Source organism: Nyctibius grandis, chromosome 18, assembly GCF_013368605.1.
Source record: "Nyctibius grandis isolate bNycGra1 chromosome 18, bNycGra1.pri, whole genome shotgun sequence".
NCBI lineage: Eukaryota > Metazoa > Chordata > Aves > Nyctibiiformes > Nyctibiidae > Nyctibius > Nyctibius grandis.
In genome coordinates this window covers 10,143,480-10,171,172 of record NC_090675.1, presented here as the reverse complement: position 1 = coordinate 10,171,172, position 27,693 = coordinate 10,143,480, and the positions used below count along the sequence as shown (strand labels likewise).

The 27,693-nt window shown below is 43.0% G+C and overlaps 1 protein-coding gene across 1 annotated transcript; it reads right to left on the bottom strand.

Annotated features, from left to right (window-relative positions):
- Nucleotides 1-708: 708 nt before the first annotated feature.
- TADA2A (transcriptional adaptor 2A) lies at nucleotides 709-24,510 on the bottom strand. Its single transcript, XM_068415519.1, has 16 exons — nucleotides 24,446-24,510; nucleotides 22,980-23,164; nucleotides 22,052-22,158; nucleotides 20,881-20,940; nucleotides 20,151-20,242; nucleotides 19,696-19,853; nucleotides 18,170-18,258; nucleotides 17,318-17,390; nucleotides 11,827-11,890; nucleotides 9,937-9,980; nucleotides 9,300-9,410; nucleotides 7,856-7,927; nucleotides 7,115-7,247; nucleotides 6,283-6,326; nucleotides 3,605-3,678; nucleotides 709-2,252 (listed from the first exon to the last, which is right to left on the bottom strand). The coding sequence occupies exons 2-16, from the start codon at nucleotides 23,002-23,004 to the stop codon at nucleotides 2,067-2,069; spliced, it is 1,332 nt and encodes a 443-aa protein (XP_068271620.1). The 5' UTR covers nucleotides 23,005-23,164; nucleotides 24,446-24,510; the 3' UTR covers nucleotides 709-2,066.
- Between the last annotated feature and the right edge of the window lie 3,183 nt (nucleotides 24,511-27,693).

Sequence of the window (27,693 nt, the reverse complement as noted above, 5' to 3'; positions counted from 1 at the left end):
GAGGGAAACATCCCAGCCCTGCTTCCCCACTGCCTCATGTTCTACTTACCTTGGAAAAGTCTCTGTTGTGGTTCCTGTCCTGGCCAGTTAAGGGATTGCAGTTCTCGCCTTTCCAGAGATCTTTCCTCCTCGACATTTTCCAGATGGCCAAATTATTTCACGCTGCCCAAAGCACAGGGCTTGGCAACAGCTCGGGTTTGGGTAGTTCTGTGTTGGGTCAAAGCAGGTCCCGCTCACGGTCCTGTTTGGGTCCCTTCGGGGCAAAGGAATGTCACCAGTTTGCTGGGGATGGTGCCGATCTCGGGACGGTCACGGCAGGCACCGGTGTGTTTGGCTTGCGTGCTGCTTTGTGTACAACTCATGGCGTAGGAGACTGGGCAAGAGGAAAGGTATTTTGGCTGTTTGTTTAATGTTAAAAGACAACTGGGAAAAACATTCCCAAGGATTTACAGCTGACTTTGTCCCTTCCCTTGGCATTCCCGGTCTATACAGTCTCAATTTCTACAGACTTTAATCTTCAACATGTAGTTTATTCCTGCTGCTTTTTCTTTACATAGTAGTATTTTCTAGGTAATTTAGTGGTCGCATCCGTACAGCCGCTGTTGTGCATTTCTCTTCTCTCTCATGGTGAGAAGCTGATGGATATAGATACAGGCAGTTGCATGACCTTTACAGTCTCGCTCAGAGTCCAGGAACGTGGATGTAAGATTGTTTCAAGTCATTTTGATTTTATTACAAACCAAAATACTTCACATTCAATGGCACCTCAGGTACACAGGATAATTACTCTTGGGGGAAAAAAAAACAAACAACCCCAAACCTACACACCTTAAATAGGTATCAGTATAGTTGTAGCTCAGGCTTTTCTGTGTGAGATCCCAAACCTGAGAGCACCCACCATCCCACCCACTTTGGCTGTGGGGTTACTCATGGGACGTTATTTCAGCATTACACGTTAGCAATGGAAGCTGTTTGATAAGGACTCAGTAAACCATGCCAAGCTGTGCCTGAAAAGAACCATCTTCACCATCCAATTGTGTGTTCAGATACAAATGTTTTGTACTGAAGTCGTACAATGGATCTGATGGGACGGGGTGCTCTGTGTGTGTGTGTAGTAACTTGTTGCACCCCCTCGTTGCTTTGTTGGTCACCTGGGTACGTGGCTGCTAATGCCTTTGGCTGAGAAAGGCCCCGTGAACAGGAGGGCAGGAAGGGCTGATGCGTGTGCTCTGGGCAGTCTGTCGTGCTCTTTGTGTGAGAGAAAGTCGCGGTACTGAGTGTCTCTCATGTTCCGACAGGCTGCTCTGGTTGTAACATCCAGCCTTCCCCGTGAGCCGGAGCAACGAAGGCTTAAACGGAGGGACTGGATGTAACTTGACAAGCACAAATCAAGTAGGGAGCAGATGAAGCTGATCGGTTTGTACAGTGCTCTCATGCTGTGATATGTGCTAATATCACATAAAAGTAACAACTGTTGAGGCGCTTCCCTGCAATGTCCTTTCCCATCCTTTATCACCGTTAAGTTAAAAAGACTGGACCACTGCAAGCTCTATTTTTGTACCCTCGGGCATGTGCTCTCTCCTTTGAAAGCTGACACTGTTTTAGAAAGGAGTACAAGAAGGGAGGGGACTGCGTTTCTATACCCCTGTACTCACACAAAGCGTGATGCTCATTACGTGCTGCTTTTCTGTCCTTATTCTGTGTCACTGTCAGAATAAAAGTACCATGATTCTCTTTTTAGTTACGAGAGGTGTTAGAAATGAGAGCCCATTCGCATTTAAGATGAGCTTATATGGCATACGGTTCTTCCCAGCGCTACGTGGCAGCGTAATTCTGACAACAGCAGTGTGAAACAGCAGAGCCAAAAGGAAACCAGACAAAGAAATGTCAGTATTCATACAATTTAACAAAGCTCCCTACTTGCTTTTACAAAAAAAAGCCCCAAAAGATTTTAAACAAAAGGAAACGTCCTTCATCCAACGCTGTTAAAATCTTTCAGCGCTGTCAAAGTGACTTCAAAGCTTCTGCACATCTGTCTGCTCCAGCCGAGGCGCTGCTGTCTGTCCTCAGGCTTTTGTGATGTACCCTTCTCTGATAAGGAAGTCGTAGATTTTCCTGGTTTTGTTCACATCGATCTTGATGAGCGCTCTAGCCTGCGCCAGTCTCAGGCCTCCTTGTTTGTTACACTCGTTCACCAAAGCAGCTTTATATTCTAAATAGGCTCCAGGGACCAACCTCACCATCTGACAGAGCTGCAAGACAAAAGGTGAAGTTTATAAACACTAACACTTGTCACACTCCTTCCTCCTGCGATCCCTGTTGGGGGAGTAACGTTGTGAATATTTTTCTGAAAACGTTTTAAACGTGTGTTTTTGTACGGGGGAGGCACACAGTAATTGCATCATGAGCTGTTTCGATCCACAGGTAGGGAGGGGAGGAGCTTGCTGGCTGCTGCATTCAAAAACATTCCTGACTAAAAAATAAACTAGGAGGATGAAAGCAAGCTCCAGGCTCGCAGGAGCGTAACTATGAGTGTGTCCTGTGTGGGCGTTGTTCTTTACAACCCAAGGGAAGTACACATGCCAAAGAGACTTGCAACCAGCAATTCAGCATGCTGGACGGGAGCCAGTGAGGGCATCTGTCTATTAATCCCCTGCAGACTAAGTCTTTAATACCTTTCTACAAAAGCAGCTACGCACACAGCGCCGGCCCCCTCCGGAAGCCGAGGATGGAAACCGTGCAGGGAGGGCATTGTGTGTCTGGAAGCTGGGTAAAAGGAATCGCTTTCCAAAGCGCCAGTGCGCTGCTGTTGGGTTGCAACGCTCCCATTTAGCTTCCAAATACCAGCTGCCTTCGAGCTGGGGCACGGTATTGCTCCCAATGGAGACACTGGCTGTCTCCTCCTTTTAATAAGGAAATGCTTAATGATTGTTCCTCATTGATAGGAAATTGCAGAATTCCGAGGAACTCAGACTTTATGTCTCAGCTGACGAGGAAATCGGATTCCCCATATATACTAATGTCCTCGTCACAATTATTTATGTGCTGAATGGAGCCAGAAATGCCATGTTCCATGGTGAATCTGTGATCTGATTTTCAATGCTGCCATCTCCAGTGAAGTGGAAACAGTTTCCACACAGACGGGGAAGTCTGAAATACATCTGCGTTTCACATAGACTGAAACCTGCCCTGTGGACAATCTAAGGACAGATTATGACTTCTATTAAAAAAAAAAATCTTTTATTTCAATAGTTATCCATTGTTGCCTTTCACTGAATTAGAGGACAGGCCTGTCTGGGGCTGCAGGACTGAGCCATAAATACACAGCAGGCCCCTTGCTGCATTGTAACATGTAACAACACCTTGGCTCTCTCCACCTTTCCTTGCTAAATAAGCTGATTTGCTGCAGCTTTGTTGTACATATAGTACAGTAACTGAAATTAAGAAGCCAACTGGAAAACCTGATTGATTTTTGTGAGCAGAAAAGAGTAGTCAGGGCATACAGCTGAGGTGATATTCACAGCACCCGCGACAGATGGTGTGAGCACCCCTGCACTGTGAAGATAAAGCTTTATATAGATTATCTTTTCATTCCTTTCCTCACCTCCTTCTCCTTCTCATTAAGTTTCTCTGTCCCTGGGAGACCTGTGAGGTTCAGTGGTGGGGCGCTGCGTCTGCCTGTGGAGACAAGAAAGGAACACACTGAAGAACACTCTGAGCAGTCTGGCGGTGGCTGTTCCTTAGGTGTGTTATCATGAGCTTAACCCAGTATGACCCAAGTGTTCTAGACAGGGTTATTTAGGGCTTAACATAAAAAGGGCACTGATTTGGTAAAAGGGGTGGTTTTGCAACAGACGTAGTTAAGCACTGTGAATGCTTGAGTGAGGACGTTAAGCCCTGTGCATACTTGTGCGAGGACTCTGACGCTGTTAGCTCTGGCTCATTGGCTTTAGGAGGAACTGAAGGACAACAGCTTTGTGTCGAAGGGGCACCGGGGCTGCACCTCCCGACTAAGCCGACTCTTCCTGCCGGGGTCAGGGAGGTTGGTGCTGCGTGGAGGGTGTGCCTGGGTGCGCACAGTGTGCGGGACTAACTCCCAGCAGGTGTGAAACCAGCGCCTTGCAAGGATGCTGCGATGCGTTACTGGTGTGATTCACAGCCAGTTCTCTGGCGTTCCTGATAATTTCCTCAAGCAGTGTTTTATTTAAATGCCTTTAAATATGATGCAGATATTGTAAAGCAAATGCAGTTCGTGGATTTATTTTTGTCCGTTATGATAAACAGTACTGAAAGAAATATCTATCACAACGTAGTCTGATAGTTCTCACTTTCGCTGTTGTTTATAACCTTGCTGAACTTTAAGTGGTGCAGCTTAAACTTTCATGAGGGCTGTCTGCTTGCAGGTTTTTGTGTTTTTTTTTCTCATGGTATTTTTTTATTAACTTCCAGAGCTCAGAACAAAGCTAGGGTTATTTATTTACATTTTTAGACACTCTGTTGCCCCTGTGCTGTGGGTTGGATGTTTGGCACTGTCAGAGAGAGGTTTCTTTGTCCCAGGACAGACTTTCCAGATCTGGCAAAGCAATCAGATCTTGGAAAATGTGCAGCTCCGTTTTCCCAAGGATGGTGCTGGCCTCTGCTCCAGACCCTGCCCTGTCGGGGTCCTGCCTCTGGGACTGGGGAGTCCCTTTCTCCTGTGCATCTGCAGGAAACAGATGGGAGCCTGATCAGGGAGAACACTGAAGGGCCAGCAAGAAGCTGGAGCAGTGAGTCTCTGGTAGGTGGAGAGGAAGTTATTTCCCAGCACTGCTCCCTCGTTCTACAGCCTGGAATGAACGTGCTATGATGAGACACGACATAATTTGGTTTTACTCTTTTATAAACCTAGGAAATAACACACACACAAACTACGTTAAAGAAAACATATTAAGGCTGCAAAGTCAAGATCTCAAAATCTAGAAGTAAAGTTAAGCAACGTTAATTTGCCCTCTTTGTATATTCAGTATGATGCAGCCTTTAATTACACAGACACGTGGCAGTTTTTCCTCGGTATCCTTGCCTTATTCAGCATGCAGGATGTTTGCTTAATTACCAACTATATGGTATTTTGTTTGGGTTTTGTTCAGCATGTGATACTGGTTGTAAACAGTGCATGCTATCTGAGTTCCACAGGCAAAGCAATTCATGTTCTCTTGGGCTCTTCTCCTTCACTGGCCACTGAATACTTGACAAAGAATTAATTTCATTCTGCATGCTAGCCCTTCAGCTGAGGGCATACTGTATCATGGATTCTGGGTGCTCAGCCTGAGATACACACATGCTATCTTCTCTCCAAAACACCAGTTCTTAGCTATCACCAAATATGTTTAAAACACAGTGTGTATTGACTTCTGCAATGAGTAAGTGCTTGGCATTCTGACCTACATTTCCAAGGCTCCTGGCAAAATGAGGGAGAACATGTAGACTCAGTGTCCACCTCTGAGAAGTTTGGTTCAAGTGGTTTATTAGCATCCATGTAAAAACTGCATGTAGGGACAGAGCTAGAAGCCAGTTTTCCCTGCCAACATTTAACAGCCTTCCAGGAAAACTTTATCCTAGTCTCATTCATTGCATACCACCCTCTGACCTCAACAAATGGGATGGGATTTTATAGAATCTCGTTCACGAGCGCCTTGACTGACCCCTGAATCTGTCCTTATTGGGCACTGAAAGAGATAGGGGTCCTTTTGGTGGAAAAACACATGATTTGTGATTACAGAATTAAAGAATATAAAGGCACATTCATAGAAAAGGAAAACTGAAGTTGCACAAGCAACCTGTATCGTTTCATTCTGTCACTCTGGAGTGCTTGATGCTGCAACCATTGCCTGCTTCTCAGGCAACTGGTTTTGGTGTTCTGCCCTCCCAAAGCTGCTTTCTGTCAGGTTCATATTGCTATGGTGTGTGCTATACAGCTTCATTAAAAACCTGGATTAGTGTTATCTCTTAAAGATAAAATTTTGGTCTCATGTGAAAATTCTTTTCTTTCCTGCCTTGTTAATGGTGCTTTAGGATGGGTTTTCCACCTGTAGTCAGAAAAATCTAGAAATTCGGCAAAAAACCCTACAGGATTTGCACATGGAATGAGTTAGGTTGAGGTGATGTTGACTTGAGCAGCGCTTAACCACGAGGCTTGAAGACTGACACTTTTGCACTCAAAAGTGTCGCTCTCCAGCTGGCTGTCAGAATGGTATTACTGATGTACAGGTGGCTTTTTATCACAGACCATCATCTAACAGTTACCTGAATTTGAAGGAACTGGTACCGTGGGAGTCAGGCCGGAATCACTGAAAAGAAAGGAAATTTTCAAATTGCCTTCATGTCTTTTTTTTTTTTTTTTTTTTTTAAGAATAACTGCATATATTGGCCCTGAAACTACTTTTTCCCTAACTCCTAATCATTACACAATTCAACTTGCCTAAGCCAGGCCCTGATCTGAAGTCAAGAGGATTTCTAAATATTTAGCACTCCCAGAGGGAAGACCATGTCTGAGACCTGTTTAAAAAAGAAAAACAAAATGGGAGGGTGGGGGACAAAATAAAAAATTCAGTGGAGACTGACTGGGGCAATTCCAAATCATCTTCTCAGCCCACGCAGCACACAGGATGCACTTCCTTTGCATTGCAGCTTGCTCCTTAAATCAAAGTGCTTGTGCAGGGTGACTACACTTTAATTAATCATTAAATGAAATTATTTAATTATTATTAATAGTTTAATTATTAATTAAACATTAATAATGCGGCCACATGTAAAATCATCTGAAACCTTTCAAGTGTCATCTGTGCCCTCATTAATATCCATAAAGACCTTATTTTCCTCCTGGGCTTTACTAACAGCAGTTCCTGAAATATAAAACACAGAAAACTGAGATTTTGAGCCCTTAGTAGTCACTTTCTTGTCTGTGCTTCACCAAGCACTGCTGCTGTTACCCCTTCTCTGGCCCTTCTGAATTTTGCAGACTGTTCCTACTGTAATGAATTGGGAACGCATTTGTTACTATCAGAAAAATGTGTTTGCTGCCCCTCTCTGACCGCAGCACAGGTCTGTAGGATGCACAGCCTTACTGTCACCGTACATATCGGCTTGTCGGCTGAGCCACTGCTGGCAGGCGCTGCTGTCCTGGATGTACTGCAGCACTTCAGACAGCATCGTGCGCTTCACACGCTCCTCGTCCCTCGTCTTCTTCAGGTGATCGTATGTTCTGGCACCTACGGCAAACACGTACCACGTCCTCACCAGCTGCCTCCGTCAAAATTGTCAGACGGTTGGTTTTCTACTTTAGGAAATAAGTGAGAAACTGTCCTCTGACTCTGGAGCAGACTCTGCTAGTGACAACGACTTGGCATGGGAAGGTATTAGATTCCACCCTGCACCCCTACCCCCATTAATTTCAGGCCAAAAACAAACAACAAAGGCTTCCAGGATCCAATTCCAGGATAGAACAGGCCATTTCATTCATGTAGAGGTCTTAGCCCTCTCTCCAGATATCACACTTGTTGATAGCCAGTGAAAGGGTCCAGAGATAAAGCACTGGAGACCACTGTGCCATGACATGGTATTCTTTTTTTCCTGAATCTTTTGCAAAGTGGTGACTACAGCAGAGCTCTGCTAGACAGCGCGTTCTCCAGGCTGATGTGCTTTAAGAAAAGCACAGCTGGACTGAAGCACTATTGCTAAAGCCTTGTTCAGTTACAGAGCTAGGCAAATGCATTTCAAAAACAAGCATCTCTCTATTCAACACACCCTAAATGTTGTAAAATCATCCTTCCACACCTTGATGAATGGGAATGGGCTGAATAATGCATCAGGTACTTACTACAGAAATTGGTGATTCCTGCTGCTCTGTATTCCTGTAGTCGCTTTATTTCCCTTCGCAGCTCAAATTCCACTGTTTTAGCCCAAGAGTAAACAGAAGGGAAATCCAAAAAACAAACGTGGGTCAGTGGGGGTGGCAGTGAGCTCTGGTGTACGTTGCTATTTCTTATTTGTCTACACAGTTCAGCTATGAAGTATGCAGCACCACAGAGTGGGTTAACCTGTATCAGATCTCAAACTCACTGTGTCGTAACACTGCTCCATCACAGATTTAAGCTAGTTTCTAGCATTTCTGTGCTCAGAAAAGTTATTTTATCTTCATGCTTTGACAGTTCCTTTGCCATACCCTGGACAAGACAAATAACAATAATGTAGGGGTTCTGGAAGGCATTTCAATAGGTTTAAAAAACTACTCCATCCAGGCTCCTTATAGCATCTAATATTGTCTTTGAACTATGATTTTTCATATCTGGACCTTCCAAAATTTTCCCTTGCAGACAACTCTTTTTCTGCAGTCAGTAAGATTAAATACCCGTGTTTCTTTTGCTCAGAGATATTTGCTGCCTATAGCTTTTATCAGCTGGCTTCCAGGCAGCGCTTAGTTTTACAGTGAGGAAGTTTGCTTGTCTCGGATTTGTTTACTCATACTCCTCAGGAGATCTGTATAATGTGTGGACTTGACTCTCAGGTTAACTTGAGGACTTTGCTGTCACTACAACAACAAAACTAGGTTCCAGGACTAGCACTCACATGTGGGACTCATGATTTTGCAGGATCATACTTTTGGTATTTCATGCAGGGTGTCCTGAAAATACAGTCTCAACTGTTTAAGTGCTTTGTTCCTTCTAATGAGCAACAATTTTCCCAGTTTAAGTCACAGAATTAAGCAGGATGTAATGACTCGTACTGGAATTTGACTAAACACATGCTATGATTATGCATAAAGACTCGAGATGATTCGGTGACGGAACAATGCCTCTTCCTTTAAGGTAAGGGACATAATGACAGCTGTACTATATAATTATGTACCCATATAATAGTTTAACATGTATCTTTCAAAGAATTCATGATTTGCTGCCAGCTCCCAATTTCTCAATACAGGCATAAATTTTAAGGATTTTGTTCTTTCAGTGATCTACAGTCCCAGTAAATGAATAGTGGTCCTTTGCTAAGAAAATACTACTTCTAAGACATGACCAGAATGTTCAGTCAACTGAGAAATCAAACAAAGAACAAAGTTTTTAGTGGAAAAAAACACTTGCTGCTCATTTAATGTATCAAATGACAATTGTATTTGTTTTTCTGAGGTAGTTAGATGGGGGAGGAGGAGAAAAGCAACCTCCTGCCCTCCAGGAGTGGTATATATTTAGGAAAGATTGTAGATGATGCAACCCCTCATTACACCTAGTGAAGAACATACATGCTAAAATCCTCAGAATACTTACGTGCATGGCTTTCAATGAACTTATCGTGCTCTACGGGTCCAAGAATCCGTGCAAATCGTCGCATTGTTTCATAAAGGTCTTGAACCTCCTTTGGATAGCGCCTTTCCAAAACTAGAGGGGGGGAAAAGTGACACACCTTGTCACTCCTACTGTGAGAAGAAAATAAATTCAGTGGAACCTGAAGTGACTACCAGCCTCTGTGAACTGCCCACAGATCCAGATTTGGTACACTTCTTGGCCATTTTGGTGTCACAACTACAAACTGATGAGTACAAAGCAACAAAATTATACAGCCCTTACAATTCTAAAAGCATGAAGGATGATACTTAAACGTTGTTTGATCGTTTCTTAGAATAGTGAGATGCACTTAAAAGGCCCAGATTTCACCTTTACCCCTCTCCCTACTCGGAGCCTGAAATGCTTCTGAAGAGCAATTCTGAGGCACTAACTAGAACACTGAGCTGGGAGTAGCTAGAGCCAGCCGGTTGGAAACAGTTGGGGCAGGAAATCTGCTGGAATTCAGGCCATCTGAATGTGCTCCAGTATGAATAAACAGCACTGGAAATGGTGAACATGGGAAGTTTTGCTTCCTGGGTAGAGGCCACTTTAAAGTTAAGCAGTTACATCTGATACTTACTCTGAAATTTTCTGAGGTTGATTAGGCCATGATCTCTTATAATTCTGTAATTGAGAGCAAAATGGTATTAATAAAAGGTATTACCTCATAAATACAAAGGTTTCACAAGAAACTTTGATTTAGACCATCACAGGGGTCTAAAACTAAACACATATGAAATTTCCACAACCCTCGAGCTGGCTAGCTGAGATGCTTCTTCAGGCACAGATTTCACATCTACAGTGTCTTATAACTTGTCCTTCCAAAACTGGAGGTAAAGGAATGTCTCATGAAGCATGATTTCTAGCTTCAGAGAGAGACAAATGTCCTTCTCCTAGAGCACGGGTGAGACATGGACTGTAGATTTCACCACTGGGAGCAGGATGAAGGAATTTTTCCATGACAGCTTAGATTTTTAAAAAAGGAAAATGGTTTAGGTAACTCTTAAGTTTGAAATGCTCCTGAGGGGATCAGGGAAATGAGCAGAGTAAAAAGGCAGGTAAGATATTTACAAGTGCATGACAAAGACATTTGTCACAGGTTTCAGCAAATGTCATGTGGCCATTGCTAGGTGGCGATTCGATAAACACCTGACTTGCAAATGATGACAGATACTACAAGGTTCAGCTTGTCAAGGTCAGGTTGGAATTTGCTCTATAAAACCCATTACATTTTCTTTAGTATGTGTAAAAGAATATTCCTGTCCCATGTAGAGAAGCCTTTCTGAGAGTGACATCAGCATTTTTATGTCTTCTTCCAGTTTTTTGTCCCATCCTGCTGTAGAAACTATAAAAACTGACACCTATTAGAGTTATATAACTGAGCCTTATGGCACTTTCTTTAAGTATGACATGATTTATCATAACAGAAATTATACCACATAAATATTTTTTATTTATGAATTATAAAGAGCCAGGTCAATAGATATCAACCCTTACCTGTCATTCAGCAGAACTATGCTGTATTATGAGGAGAAGGAATGAGGAGTCTTACTCCAAATTACTAATTCTTCCAGCAGGGAGTAATGCAGCAAGATATAATTTTAAATATTGAACAATGTATTTGAAAGTTATAATAGAATTGAATTTAATGAGTAGATTGAGTCACTCTAAGAAGCTGTCAAATGAACTGAATAAATTATTCAAACTCACGTCAGCAATATAGTTATCTTCATTACACATTGTGGAAAACTAACTCATGGACCACTAAGAATTAAAAATAATGATGCAAACATTTCTGTGGAGAAAGTGGGGGTCTAGCAATTAGTCACAGACTGGCAGCTTTTTTTTTTTTTTCCCCTAAAGTAGAAAATGCATTATGTGCAGTCCATCAGCATTACAGAGGGAGCAAAAAGAACAAAGATTTGTGTCTTTTTTCTGGTTCCTAGCCCTGGACCCATGACTGGTTTCCCAGACAGCATTTCAGTTTGTCATTCTGCAGAATGGTGACCTGATCTCATAAGGTGTGCCAGAAGCTTAGTTATTTATGGATAACTGGATTTGGGATAGTAATATGAAGACCACTGTGTACATGACTTTCATGCACTAAAAAGGACTGGACAATAGGCTTTTCACAATTAATGACTTGTTTTGAGAGTTTAGAGGAGAGTTATGGTGTGTAGAGGTCCTTTGTCAACTATGTGTACAAATAAGTATCAGAGTCTGTTAATCTGTGTTTTCGGGGCTGGTACCATTGCTAAAGCCATGTGCCTGATCTTAATCTGAGCACAGGAGGAGAACCACACATCCAAGATGAAGCCTGTCAGGCAAATCTCATAGCAGAAGGTCTCCATGCATGGCAATTGTCTGGAAGGATGCGATAGCAAATCAATTGTGTTTAGTATTAGGACAACACTGGGGAACAAAACATGGTAATGAAGCAACAGAACACAATTACTGCTTGAAAACTCACTTTTTTCTTCTCTGTCTTTCCTTTAACCTGGAATGATAGATATCTACAACTGCAACCTTCAGAGCTGCAAAATAATAAAAAAAATATTACAGAATACGTCAGTAATCATTGTATTAGGCTAATTTTTAAGTCTTTATGTTTGTGGTAGGCTGAAATGGTCACTCTACTTTGCTGTTTTAAAAATCCTGTGGCAATTTTACAGGGGCATAAACTCACTAGAGGCTGATCTTCTGCAGACTGTACATGCAACCTGTAGAAGCTTTGTTTTGCTTACTCCTTCCAAACACATTACTGCCAGTAAATATGAACCTGGGTAGATCCTGAGAACTCTTTTCCTCTTCCTTCTTGGACTGTTTTACTATTAGCACTTATTTGTTCCTTCATACATGCAATTGTTAAGTATTCCTTCTCCTGAAAAGCAAACTTACCAGATTTAAGGAGCTGAGGTATCATCTTTGGACAAAGGCTTCTTTGCACAGAACAAGGAACGAGTTCTGAACAGTGAAGATTCAAAGTAGCCTTTGCTACAGTTCTTAAAAACATCGACAAGATTTTAGCTTGTTAACTTCTAAACTTATCTGTCTGCCAGGAGAACAAAGAGTATAGTTCAAGACAACGTGAAGAAGCACAGGAAAAAGCCATGATCATTAGCAATCATATCCTTTTCGAAATCAATCTGTCTGCAGTCTGGCTGATCCACTCAGAGATCCTTCAGCTTTTCCTGTAACCATGAGGTTAATAAACCTTTTTGGTAAATTATTGAAAGAAAAGATAAGGAGATACCTATCACCTTCCCTTCGCTTATTTTGTTAAATAATGCAAAAATTCTAGGTCATTAAATAAGTGTAGAGCTGGCTGATTTCTTGGTTGGCTTTTTTTCCTTTATATTAATAATTTCAATACGCTCTCAGAAGGAAGAGACTTAAGACTTGACAGTGGGTTTAGAGTCTGTAGAGACAACACGCAGCTCTTTGAAACTAAGTAAGAGCTTGTCCCCTCTCAGCTCACTGCGTGTAAGCAGGGGTGGCCCCGGTGGCAGTTTATTGATTGCTCTCTCCAATAAGTAATTAATGAAGACAGAAGTGTGGCATATTTTAAATTTTAAACCATGTATTTATATGTAAACACCAGGAAGCCCCTAGCTTCTAGGCAATTCATCTGGGCAGCCCTCTGGATAAAGCCCCAGGGCTGTGCGTATTAGCTCAGGAGCCAACAGTTTTGAGTTCCACTTGTTGATCCTGGATTAGCAAAAAAATCTTCAATTTATACAAAACTGATTTGATGTTACTCTAGGAGCAAATGACTATGTATGAAGATAGGAGGGGCAGTGCAATATTCTTACTTCATTTTGCAAATTTCTTGCAAAACCAGAGTGTTCAAAAATCGTAACGTATTTTCATAAAGAGATATTTAAGTTTCCTAATTTAAGAACAAGCACAGGTAGTAAATTCTCCTTCTTGCCTAAATGTAGGGACAAGAAATTGGGAAATGCAGCAAGTTAAACGTGAATGAAATACCTGACTAAAAGCGTTGAAATCTGTGCCAATTTATGGGAAATACTTTTCTAGTTTTAAACCCTCTGCAAGCTAAGCCAACATGTTATTTTCTGGGGTTTGTGTGGGCAGAACTTAATCAGTACACGCAGAAATTGCATTGGAGAACCTCTATAAATATCACAAGTAATTATGCACCTACAACCATTGCATTTTGATGCTTTCACCTGAGTGCACAATATTCTGAAAGAAATTATGATTAACTGGGGAGGGTAAGGAACATTAATGAGAACAAATGAAGGGAAAAAATGGAGCTTCTGCTTACAGAAAAATTAGTATTTGCTGCTACATGCACTTTTGGAGGGGCTTTTGGTTTTAATAGACATATTCACACAGGAACAGCCGATTACAAAGTCTGGAATGCACGAGTAACTCAGACTACTATACTGTTACATGCTGCACTGAAGTGAGAAAAGAGATGCTGTACGAATGGAAATGGTTTGCTGTGCTTTTCCCCATGGACTATACTAGGGAAGCAGTTGTTTGTGCTGGTAACTTCAGATAATCCAAGCTGACACTGTGTTCAAAGTGTCCACTTTGGGAAGTGATAAGGTTCTGGGAGATGGTCAGAGTAGCTTTGAAAGATCCAGTGATAGGCAGAAATTCAAGGCTTCTTTCTCCATTCCAAAAAATCAAAATATTTTTGGTTTCTCAAGACTGTGTCCAAAACAGTTTCTTTGCTTTTCATTCCTCTTCAGCCTCATTTGGTCTGCAAAAACTTTTTTGAGCACTAATGAGTGAGACCTTTGTTTCACACTAGCTAACCTCTATTTGGCATGCAAGGCCCAAATAATGGGAAGAATGCAAACTAATCAAAGTAAACAGGCTGTGTACCCAGTGTGTGCCTCGGCTGGTACAAACTTAATGGCTAAAATCCAAATCCACCCTCCCTAGAGGAAAGCAGGACCCTAGGCAAACAGAGTATCTGCCTTCAGAGCATGTCAGGAACTTCCACAAAAGAATAAACATCATGTAATATTTAGAAGGACATTGACTGCCTTGTATCTTATAAAATGAAATGGCACTACTGTACAGCCAGAGATGCAGTCTATTTCCACTCACTTCTAAACTTGCCATTTCAGCAATTACTTCTCAGTGTTAGAGGGAAAAATCATTTACACGAGAAGAAAAGGGGAGAAAAAGCCTGGAAAAAGACAAATTACTAATGTTATAATTCAGTCTGATGAAAACTTGTAATTCATGAAATATTCAAGCACTCTGGGCTGAATTAGATTTGTAACTAGTTGTTTCTTTTGATCTGTCCATTATGTTTGTGTTTAACTGCAATATATATTTGCATGCACTTATTTTATTGCAAGAACTGAATAAAAGTTAACAGTTCAATAAGTTAATTGAAATAAAACTCCTGTTTTACATCTTTATCTTTTAAAAAGAAGTTTGCTGTTTGGCAGCAAAAATGTGTCTGGAGCAGGTGTGGAGGACAGCCCCAGGGCTGCTTTTCAAGGACACTTCTGTGAGATCTGGTGTAGGGAGTTTGCCAGTGGGCAGGGCTGGGGTAGAGGCACGTTAGAGCCGCTGCCTGTTAGCAGTGGGACAGGCAACCTTGGGAGAGATGACGAGAATTTGGGCTTCCAGGGCTGCCTCACAACCTTCTCTGCCTGTTAACTAGGACGTACAGAGGTTAAATCATCCAAATGCATGTCCTTGCCTTCAGATTCAAATGCTGAGCCATTTTGTAGAGGATGAAATCCTACAAGTAGCTTGCAAAATATTCTCAAGCAATCAAGCGAAGTCAGCAACTGAGATCTTCAAAACTGCAGGACAGGGAGGACGTGGCTCCTTCCTTTTTTTGTATTAACTTGGAGAAGGGAAAGATCAAATTCCTAAGTTTTTTTAGAAAATAATTCTTTCTCTCCCCAAGATGCCTCATGTAAAAGAAAAACAGCTGGCTAGACCCTGGGAGTTCATTTTTTAGAGGCATTCTCTCTCACGTGGGCAGATCTAGGACAGCTGTGGGAAGGAAGCTGCCAGAGTCCCTGAGCTAAGAGATCGAAAATGTAGTTGGTTGTGCTCCACAACCTCTGCCAGACAGTTTTCACAGGGCAAATGCCTGACATCCTATACTAAATACTGAAGACGACTGAAGAATGGACTAGAGAACATCCAATGAAATTACCAGGCAAAAGATTTGACAGACAGAAGGAAGTATTTTTTCACACAACACATAATTAAATTGTAGAACTCCTAACTCAATTGTGGACCTCACTGCCACAGGATGTTATGGGGGCAAAAGTACAAATATATATAGTTCTAACAGCAGTTAGCTAAGTTCATGGAGGACAGGGCCTTGGTCAACATGGTCTGAACGCAGCCTGTGGCTCAAGCAGTCTAAACTTAACTACAGCAGGAAACATGGAAGATATGCTACAAACAGTATCAGCCTATATTTGCCTTTTCTTACGTTCTTCTCCTTTTTCTCACTTTCTTCTCCTGTGCGTCTGGTATGGGGCACGAAGAGGACACTGACAGACCAAAGGGGCTGGCCCTGCATAGCTTGATCATGTTCTGAAGAGATGAGGAAAGCTGATCTTTGCATTGATTGCCAACTTAAACAGGAGGCTGGGAGGAGACATCTTAAATGGCTGAACCATGCAGTGGAAGATGTGTAGGGGGTATGGAAGACAGTGCTGGTAAACCAGCTTGAATGAGTATTGGTATCAATTAATGAACAGAACTAGGAGATGATTTTGCTTTTTTCAATTTACCAGGACTCGCTATAGGACATGGAAGCAAGAAAATATATCTTTTACTAGTAATAAAAAGAAACAGTAGAGAGGCGGCACGATGAATCTGTGACACGTCCATAAGACAGTCCCCCTTTCAATAACCGTTAAAAGGGAAGGGAGACTGACATATGATTCTCATAACCTTTTTTTGAGCCAAGGGAGTTTTTCCATTCCTTAAAACTCTGTGTACACTGCTAAATTTCAAACTGATTTTTTTCAAGTTTGGAAAGACTGCCTGTACGTAACAGGATTTGTCTGTCTCCAAGGGATGCTAAAGGCTTTAGCTTAGAACTGCCTGACACAGATGGGAGAATTCTGAAGCATAAACACAGTACTTTTAAAGTCCACGTGTACTTATATATGTGGGGAAAAGTATGATCTTTTCTTCTCTATGGATTAAAACGTCATTTTAATAATTCCTGTTATTTGGTAGTATTGAGGCAGCAACATTCACAGAAACTCAGTAGCAGTAATTGGACTCATACAACCACCATCAATACCTATCCTGATGCTAAATTTCTGAAACTAACAGAGGTTAGGGTAAGCCACAGATCTTCTAAGAAACTAGATTTAGCAGGGGAAAGGGGTATTAGGAAAGAGAAGAAAGCATTCCTCTCTGAATCAGAACAAAAGTTGTACCTTGCTATGCTCACAAACATGTAGATGGAAAGAATATGATTCAGCTGGGGAGGGGAAGCAATATCAAGGCATTGATGTTTCTGGTTTTTAATAGGTCTGTAGGTGTGTTTACTCAAACACTGATGTACTGCTACCTGTTTCCAGATAAATTGCTAGCTCAGATAATCTGCTGCTACCTAGCTAAACTTCCTCTACAGTTTATTCTGGATAAAATATTTGTGTCTTTCCTAAAGAGATGGCTACTACTGGTGGAGACTATTTGGTTTCAGTCGTGTTCTACTTGACAACTGGCTACCTTTCAGTAGTGAGTGAAGCACATTATTCTATATGTAAGTACTGTTTGTATGTCAGTTGATTAAGAGCTTTTAAAAGAGATTTGAAAGTGAGTACTATAGAAATGGCAGTGTTTAAATCCCAGTGCACAGAAGTGAGATCATTAAAAATGCATGTTCACTTTTTAAAAAGTGTGTAGAGAAAAACAGACCCAATGAAATGTCGTGCAGGCTCTCGGAAACATTGTTTTCACACAATGTACAAAAATATGAGACTTACCATGCAAAATGTCTGAATCATCTTCTACAAAATCAATATCTCTCAAATCCCATTCAGCATAGTTGTCAAACTCCTGTACAGAGGTGATTAATATATTGTCACTAACTAGCACTAAAAAATCATCATGGAGTTTCAGTACATGTAGAAGTACTGAAAACAGAGATATTTACTCATACACAGTTGTACAAGGTTCCGTCCCTGAGCAACTTACATCACAGGGGACTTTTAACTAGGGAATGTATAACATGCACCTCCGTGGCTGTAACTGGAACAGGATGCTGTGATAGGATAATGAGAATTAATCAGGTAATCGCCACGACTCCCACACCGTGGTGAAAATTCAAATGTACAGAAACAACAGGCCCCTACATGGCTGAATTCATCACTTCATGTACAGGAGCTTGTTTTGCAACAGGAATTGGGGCCCTGGGCCTGCAGCTAAAAACACTGAAAACAATGCAGGTCTTTCAAGTGATCTTTGGATCAGGCTCATATGTGCTTCTCTAAGGCAAATGAAATGGAAGCGTGCTGAAGCTGACCCCTTTTGCTAAGCATCTAATTCACATCTACTCCGCTTACGTAAGCCCATTCATTGCTGGCCATGTGGTGGGAGCAGCAGCCTCACAGCCCGCACGCACCGAGCCAGTGCCTCGGGTTGCCTGCCAGCAGCTTTGCAAGCCTGCAGCGCCGCCTCTGTCATTAAACCCTTGGTTTAATCGCTCTGTCCTGTCCTCTCTTCTAATGTTTTTTGTATGTAGCGTAAAAACCTACAGGCAGGGGCAAACAAGTGTGTGTTTGCTGATCTTGCATTCGGTAGCAAATTTAAAACAATGGGAGAAGAGAGAGTCTTACCTCAACAAAGTCAGCTCTCGCTGGCATGTACCCAGCCATATCCCTGGAGAGCAAGGAATCAAAAGTAGGCCGTGGGGGATCATCAGCAGCTGAAAAAACAAAGGTTTTTAGTTGTTGTGTAGGGCTTGGGGTCTTTTTTTTTAACACAAAACAATCTGTAAATAGGTGTTTCTTTTGCAGGAAAAGTGGGAATAATTAGCTGAAGAAAAACACCCTGATTGGGCTTTTATTCAGCGTTATATTCAGAAAAAGACTGAGTTCATCCAGAGAAAAATGCAGTAATCTGAGATCTTCATAGCCTTCTCAAAAGTCAAGCACAGAAATTCAAGGTAATAAATAGGTTATAAAATGTAAACTCTACATTTCAGAGCTCAGCATCCCCCCGGTCAACCTCTGCAGATCACTCAGTCTCAGCGTGCAAGTTCTTTTAGTTAATAGCACCAGGGGTGTTAAATCTGCCATCTTCAGGGTGCCGTTTACAGAGAGCTGCAATTAAAGCTATACAACTCCGAATTTTTACAGCGCTCCCAAATGAGGAGCTCAGTGTTTTACAGACAATAATGGACTGAGGCACTTGTGAAGGAGGTAAGCATTGTAAGTCCCATGCTACAGATAAAGCAAGCTGAGGCACAGAGAATTTGTCTTGGCCCAGGTCACATTAAAAAAATCAATGACAGCCAGGGACAGAATCAAAATTGTCCAGTTCCTACTGGTTTAGCTCTAACCACTTGATCGTGAAATTTAAACCTCCAGATACCAAGCAATGTTTTATCCAGCTGTTTTGGGGAGCTTTATAACAGAACAGCTGCAAGACTGGGGGAATTCTAAAGATGTTAAATTTAAGGAAAGCTGAAAATTTGTTAAATTGCTGAAATTTAACATACACTTTTTAAACGGCAGTTTTAAAGGGAGAGGTGTGAAATCAGCACAGCTTTATGGGAGGAATTTTATGACAAATCACATCAGCCTGCTATGAAGTGGATAATCAGATGCAATGTTTTGGACGTAGAAACCCTTCTTAGTTAACATTGCTATGCAGGGTCTGGACAAGAAAAGTAACCACCCCAGCATCAGGGCGAGAACTCACACTGGTATTTACCGTGAAGGTCATGCTGTTGTATTGTGCCACATGTGAAGCAGCTTTGAGGTAGTTTGTCCTTTAAATGAATATGCACATCCAGGCTTTTGCTGTGGTCATTTCTGTGAGTGACCGTTTCCACAGGCTGGGCAGGAAGTTCTGGTTTTGAGAACCTGATGTTTGTATCAGACCATTCTCTTCCCTCCCTTTTTCCACTGAACTGGCAGTCTTGTTTATTTGATACACCAATGATTTCATACAGTGTGAAGAAAACTCTACTACTAACATTATTTAAGTTAGCCATCAGAACAAGCTCTTATTTTGGGAATGAAGGCAAACTGCATGTGTGGTGCTTGCCTTTCTCCAAAGGCTGCTCATTCCAGTTTTGGAAGAGCAGAGACCTTGGGGGGAAGCTCCCTGCGTGTGCTAGTGGGCAGGGGATACTCACGGTGGAAAGGAATGGCTGTTTCGTTGTGCTGTGCCTCCTCTGCCTGCTTCAGGTTCAGTAACGTAGATGCAAACAAGGGATTGTTGATAAAGTGTTTCATATAATGTTTCTCACACTCCTCCTTGGATTTTGTACACATCTGGTTGGCTACGTCCTGCCTGAAGTGGGGAGAAAGGGAGGCTTAATATGAAGAACACAGGTAAGTTGAGGGGGTTTTTTTTCTTTCTCTAGTGGAAAAAGATATTTTTGGACAAGAGAGTGATCGCATTGTGTGCACAGAACTGATGGGTGGTGATGTCTGAATTCCTATTCACTTTAGCTGCTAAATTAGTGTCTCACCAACAATGTCGTTGAACGTTCAGCGTGCACTGATGTATTCAACAGTAAGATCCAGTGAAATGAAAGGAAAAACTACCCATCGTTCACTGAAGCTGGCTGCACCACTAAATTCTCACCAGTTTCCAAATCCACAGTCCATCACAGCTTCTAGGAGAGCCATTTCCTCTTGAGCTGTCCAGTTAGGATCGAGGACAGGGAAATCAGAAGTCTAGAGACAAAAAAAAGCAAATCAAACTGCTGTGATCTTCTGTTATAATCTGCCACGTGAAAAGCAAAGAAGTTCTAAACTACAGGGCAACATAGTCATAATACCGGTAGTTTTAAACTTTTACTGTGTCCCATAAAAGCTGATCAAAGAATTGTTGCATTATTTAGGGCATTGGGTCATCAACTACAGTAAAAACTAGTTTGTCACTACAGATCTTCTGATATACTACTACCTGTTGTATCTACCAGCTGTAATTCAACAATGTCATGCTATGAAACACAACAAAAATTACTGAAGACTTTAAAACTGATTAATTTTGTGGAAGAAAAAACAAGAATAGAGAAACAGAAGTTGATTCACATGGTTAAAGAATTGGAAGTCTAGTGAGATGCACTGTGCTATCTAGGCACAATAAAAAAAATGTAGCTTTAAATGTCTCCACTACTCCATTATGCTCCAGGAGGACATTTTTCTTTGCTCTCAAGGAAGACTTTTTCTTTTTGGAATAGTTCTAAACCTCTGAATCAAAGAATTGTATCACTTAACTTTTCAAGGTAATATTAGTAAGCAAGGTTCTAACTCCTGGGAAGTTATAAAAGCTCAAGATTGAGTAGGTGTTATCTAAATCAAATATTTACCATTATCTCATAAGTATGATCACTTTGATGTTTCTTGTATTCAAATCCTCGTGTGAAACACTGTAGAACAAAAGATTAGCATTATATTAGTCCCTTACTTCTGCCCTGAAAACATTTTAACTGGTCCCTTTTTTCCTTTTATTCTCTGACCACTGGGTATCCAAACTGACCACCTGATATGCTGAACAAGATACTCAATTTTTCTGATTTCATTTTAGAAAAAACATAAAATGGTAGAAAAATCTGTGTTAAATTTTGTTAAATCTGTCTTTGTATCTTACTCGTCTTTTGCACCAAGACACAACTTCTGTAAATCGACATACATTTTGTTAAGTATTTATAGCAAAGTTAGGCAGGGGAAAGACCCTTGGTAGTATGTTTTAAAGAAGTGGACAGTTCCAGGAAGACAGCACAGAGCATTTAATGAGTATTGAAAACACAGTTTCCCCTTAATCTTGGTTCTCTGCTTAAAAAGCACCACCACGGTTTGCAGCTATTTTCAACAGGTAAATTTCTGTTTTTTTAAGCACAGGTAAATGAACAAAAAAAATACCCAATATACAAAATAGTTTTGTGTATTTTGTACATATCTGAGCACAAGGCTAAGCTCCTTTTTTGATTTTAGAGGTTATTGCCATTTTTTAATCATAAATAATGCAAATGTATTTATTTAATAATTAAAACTAGCAGTACTTTCTGTGGTTATCAGATCACATGCATAATATTTAAAGAACTACATCTGGTCACAAACAATTACTGTCAATATTGCAAACTTTTCTCAAATGTCCTTTTCCATTTGAGAGGGGAAAAATATGTGTGGGGAGAGAGAAAGGGTGTTTCTTGATGGCTTTTCTTTTCCATGCCATAAAAAACGACAGAAGGGATGCTTCTCTGGACACGCAGTGGCATGCTCCGTTACACAGTCAGGCCGACTGCGTGTCTTTAGGCAGCTCTGGCTGCCTTCACAAAGATCTCCTTCAGCTGCTCATGCCTCAGTTCTTCAGCCTCCAACATTTTCTTTGTCATTTCCCTGTCCCTGAGCAAATAAGTGTGTTGATACAAGTTTACAGAGACCAGTTATTAATGTGTTTATGGAACAGCTTGGCACCGGACAGGCCTTTGATGACTTTCTCAAAGAAATTAATGCCTTTGCTTTTATCCTTGCACTCACCTGCAAACACAGGAGGAAGGGAGGAGGCCCACACTCAGCACACTTAACGTAGGGCTCTGTGAGGTACGAAGAGCAACCTCGGCATGGAGGCTTATCAAAAGGGTCATCTGTGAAGTCAAAAGTAAATCTCATGCAACACAGACAAGGCAGTGGCTTTGCAATCACTTAAATTCACTTGTGCCCAGTAATTTTAAGTGAACTCAACTGAATATAACCTCTTTCCTACTGCATCTTCTCCAAATACCTGTTAAAAGTTCCTTGTTCAGCTAGAGTCGTAAAAGAGATGTTGGCACTGCATCCCTGCTAGACCTGATACACTGAGGGCTAAACCTAAACTTGTGCAGTGGAGCCAAAGGAAAATCTTCTCTTTAGCAGCCTCCTGGTACAACTCCACAGTGATGCTAGCTGCCTGATTTGACCCAGTGCCCATGCTCGTGTTCTGCACCAAAGACCAGACCCAAGGCCTTATTTGTGGAGAATACTGCAGAGAGCTGCAGCCTCCCATCCATCCACCTCAAGTCAGACTCGTAAAGCATATTGCTGTGGTTGCAAAGGCATCAACACGATTGTTCTGTAACCCGTCCAAACCTCAGACTCTGCTCAGATTGCTGAGCAAGGAATGAAACACTGCTCTGCAAGTTCTCCTTATTTTGTTCATTGCAAAGCAGTCAAAATAAATAGACTGTCAAGTTATAAGCCACATTTTTTCCAAGAAAATAGATTTGAACTAGCCCAACCATAAAAAGTAGATAGAAAAAAGTCCTGAATTCCCACTGAATCATTCATGTACTTGTGCTCTTGAGAATTTGATCAAAGAAGTGACTCTGTGGACCAAATACTGCTAGTTTTCTGTCTCCCTTCCCCAGACAGCTGCTAACGTCTTTAAACAATGGCAAACGCCTCCCAAATGTCATCTTATGGTACTTACTACTGAAGGAGGCCAGGCGCTCCATTCCTCTCCCTCGGTGGTGTTCTTGCTCCTCTGAGTAAAACCCGTCTTGCCTAAAGACCTGTAGTGTAAGCCTTGTCCCAATGAGTATGTCCAAAAAGCGTACTCTCTCCCTGCAGACGTCTCTCACGCAGCCCTCGCAGATGAGATCCTCCTAGAGCGGCCTGAAAAGCAAAAGAGCTCTCAGCAGTCTTCATAACGGGGACTGTTTGACATGGCTGAGAGTCTGTTTTCTGCGTATGAGAAGAAATCAAATATGGAGAGATGGGATACAGCCTAAGAAGAGATGTGAAGTGATGGGGATATAAGGCAGTCCTGCACCAGGGCTCTCAGTGGGAATGTATGTGCTGAGCAGAGAGTTGTGAACACCTGTTGTGCAAGAAAGTGTTCTGCACCTCCGAGAAGCACCAGAACGAGAACGAACAGGTTAGAGGTGGCATGGATACAGCAGTGCAAAAATCTACCACGCTGATATCAACTGCATTTTCAGTGTTGACTGCGTGGCAGCTCCTATGAACAGGCCTGATTCACCAGCACCTGCACAGTGAGGTTCTACACGGCTGTCCACCATCAGGGAATTGAGTTGCTTTCCACTGTGGGATCTCTAACACGTCTCACTTTTACAAGGTATTTTTGCTGGGAATGGCGCTCAGGCTTCTCACTTATGGAAATTCATGTTTCTCTTTCTAGACTTCTCTCCTCCATGCCCTGTGGGAGGAGGCACGGTCCTGCGTCCAGCGACACCACTGAAGCCATGCGGCCCCTCCACGCAGATGGCAGCTGCTTCCACCCTGGCTACACATCCCTGCACCTCTGCTTGGATCCTCCGACGACCAAAAACAACTTTCAGGCTGGACTTTTTACCCCGTGGCTGTAAGTGACAGCGCGCAGCCACCTCCGGGCACTCGCTTCACTCTGCTAATTGCAAACCGCTCTAGCCCCGTCTACAGGGCTGCCTGAACCTGTGCACCACTAACACCACAGCAGCACAGCCCATTCCTGCAACAGCCCCGTGCACTCCCCTTAACCCACTCCCCCATATCCCAGGCCCCAAACCCCACTCCCCTTGACCCACTCCCCAAACCCCACTCCCCCACATCCCAGGCCCCATATCCCACTCCCCGTCCAGCCCTGGAGGACCCTTCTCCCCATCACCGCCAGGCGGCGCCCTCCGCTCCGCTCCGCCCGGCCCCGCCCCCGGCAGCCGCAAGCGCGGCCCGTGAAGCAGGTGTGGGCAGCGCGCGCTCCCGTCAGTCCGCTCCCGCTCCCTCTCCCTCCCCCGCCTCCGCTGGCTGCCCGGACACCGCCTTTCCCGCTTCCCCCGCCCCGGAGCCGGCTCCTCCCCGCCCGGGTACGGTCCCGACTTCCCCTTCGCCCCTCACGGGCCGGGCCGGGGCGGTACGCGCCACGCCGGCCGCGCCTCCTCCTCCGCCGCCGCCTCTCACCTCACGCCGGGCGGCGGGTAGGCCCCGCGCGCGCCGCGGCTTGCCGCGCCCCGCCGTGCGCATGCGCCCCGGGCGTGCGCGCCCCCGCGCGGGCCGCCCGCCCCGCCCCGCCGCTGGGCGGGAGAGTCTGTGGGCGCTGCCCCTCGCTGAGGGGACCCGCGGGGCCGCCGCGGCGGGGCCGGGGGTGTTGAGGCCTGCAGAGTTCGCTGTGAGGGACGTGCTGCTGCAAAGGAGCTTCAGAGAGAGCTCGCTGTTACTGTTACAGTGAGGAAAATTCCAGCAGGTTCTGTGTGTAGTCCCGTCGGTGGTTCTTTTTTGTCAGGCTAGCTTTATTCTTACGCTCCTGAGGACAACATTCACACCGTCTGATTTTATAGTAACAAAACTACCTGTGGGTAACTCGCTGAATAGTCGACAGACAGACCCCTCTGTTTGGGGTTTGTGTTGCCCTTGGGGACTCAAAAGGCTGTGTGAGAGCTGAGGCCCTTAATCGGGGTGCTCAGATGCTGAAATGTGAAAGTTTCAGGTTTTATGCATAATTACTGACAGCAAGTGACACCAACCCGTCAAAGGTTACTATAGTGGTCTTTGGGTTTTAGCAAAACAGAGCTAAAATTTTGCATGACCCCTTGCATCCTTTTTGGTCAGGTGGCTGAGGAATCTTTAAGGTCCCTTCCAACCCAAACCATTCTATGAATAGCTGAGACAGCTGAAAACGTTAACCGCACCATTAAGAGCCCTGACAGCTTTCCTCCTCCTTTGACTCCTTACCTTGCAGGAAGATGTTCAGGCTTCTTACACTGCCGGGTATTTCTGAGGCTTTTTCCGTGTGACATTTGTAGCCTCTGGGGTCTGAGGGCATGGAGTGAAGGATGAACCACTTTTAATTACAATGCACAGTTAAGTCAGTACTACTCTCTTTTAGTAACTAATTTTAAATGTCAACATTTTGCTGACAGCGAAGGTGCAAGAACTCGAGGTGGGAGCGTATGGATTAAAGACTTACAACTTCAGCATATGGTAGAGGAGAGAAAGTTAACATACAAATATATATTTATTCCTAATATTACATAGCCTATTCTCTTACAAAATCCTTAGTTTTATTCAGTTAACTTGCAAATATGTGAACAACTCATGTTTTCTGCTGGGATTGTTGCATGCAAACACTAAGCTAAATACTAGTACTGTGAGCATAATTACATCTTCTCTTGATAATCTCGAAGCCCTTGTTATCTTTACTGCTTCCTTTGAGTAATGTTGTAAAGGTGTTTAAGCAGATACCGAGCTGATTAGTAGAGATCCCCGAACAGCTCTGTAATCATATATTCCTGTTCAAAACTCCTGCACCTTTAACCTGGTCAACATATGGACAGTTTAAAGTTAGAGCCTTAATTCACTGTCGATTGTACTAACTTCTAGTTTTGATCCAATCAGGAGAAATGTGGAATCTGGTAAAAAATAGACCTGAAAAAAAATCTTATCTGTCGGTCAAATTTCTTTTTGATAGGTACGTCACAAATGGACCTTGGTCCTGAACACGAGTCCCAGAGTTAAGCACTGAAACAGGTGAAACAGGTAAATGCAGCGTCTCGTGGGAGAGGGGTCCAGGGCACGCTGGGGTCCTGGTGAGGGCTGGGGGCTGCTGATTGCTGTGGGGCAGAGCTCCTTCTCGAATGGGGCCCCATGGCAACCGCCCCATTGCTGAGGAGCAAACAGAACCCTTTCCTAAAGCCTTCCTCCCCAAAGGGAGGGTCCTCAGCAACCTCCTGAGAGCCACGGGGAGCTGCAGGGGGGCTTGAGCCTCCCCAGGCCCTGAACACCCGTGGGCCAAGGGCGAGCCTTGGTGCACAAACGTGGCTAAATATGCCATGCTGCTTGGGTGAGGTGAAACCTCAGCTGGCATCGCCTGCCCTCACAGCTCTTTATAAAGATGAGCTTTCCCACTTGCCTAGGGCCGCTCTGAACAGGGGCAGGGACAGTGCTGCAAAGGGTCACAAGCGCTGGGGGGGATTTCCACCAGCACAGGGAGAAGTGACACCCAGCAGGCTGGTCCCAGGCCATTTTGTGCTTTTGCCATTATTGATAAAGCCTAAAACTGCTCAGGGAATGAAGGTAGGCTGTGATTACCTGCCAGCCCTGGTGCAGGTTGCTCTCTGAGCTAGGAGGGAGCCCAGGCTGAGCCTCACGTGCTGCTGGGTGAAATGCAATAGCTTTTGGGGGCAGTTGTGCCCAGCAAATTCAGAGGCAATACGTAAAGGCAGCATCCAGAAATAAGTGGGAAAATTATCAGGCTGCTGTCTGCAGCTTTAATCAAAAAGTCCTGGTGAGATTTCTTTCTGCTGCTGGGCGTTTTTGGAGAATTGGCGTTTTCGGTATTAGACACAAGGTGGCGATGGAAATCACTTTTTCCCTCCAAAGCCTCTGGCTTTTAAATGCTGAATAACCGCAGGTTTATATCCCTGATCACAAAAGGATAGAATATTGTTGTTCAGTCTAAAATAACCCCTGACATTTCAAATGATTGATACTCTAGAGACTCAGGAAAACGTTTCCATAAGCATTGATAATGCCAGAAGATGTTTTAAGTTTTAAAAGAGGGCAAATGGAGTGGCAAGGGCTTGTATGTCAATATTTATTTTGCATTTTAGTGTAAATATTTAATATTTACAATCTATCAGGTGGTATAAAAACCAGATTCTCTTTGCACTTCCCTATTCTGCAGGGTTTTTGTTTCAGTGTATTCAGCTGCTTTAGTTCAATGATTTTTTTCAATTAAAATTGAAAAGCCAACAGTAGAATTGAAAAAAAACCCCACTATGGTAAAGATGTTCACTCACATTTCTTTGCTTGTGAAATGCAGTGCACAGATCTCCAAGGGAGACCTGTTAGGGTCCTTTATAGAGGAGGATTTCATCAGCTTGTCAATAAGTGTGTTCTCACTCAGCTGATCAGACCCTTCCCTTCTGTATCCTTTTTTTAAGCTATATTTCCATACTTGCTAATTTTTATGCAGCTTTCTCAAGATAGTAACCATTAGGAATCAAAAATTCCTCAGCCTTATAAATAAAAACTCAAAAATATTGGAAAGCTAATTAGATTATAAATAATTTCAAACAACTAAATATTTTTTAATGCAGTTATTCAATGCCATTACTAAATGTTGACCATCCCATCTACAGTGCTCAGTTGCACTTTGTGATTAGTTCTGCTGCTTCTCTTCCCGGGCTGAGAATGCCAAGACAAGACTA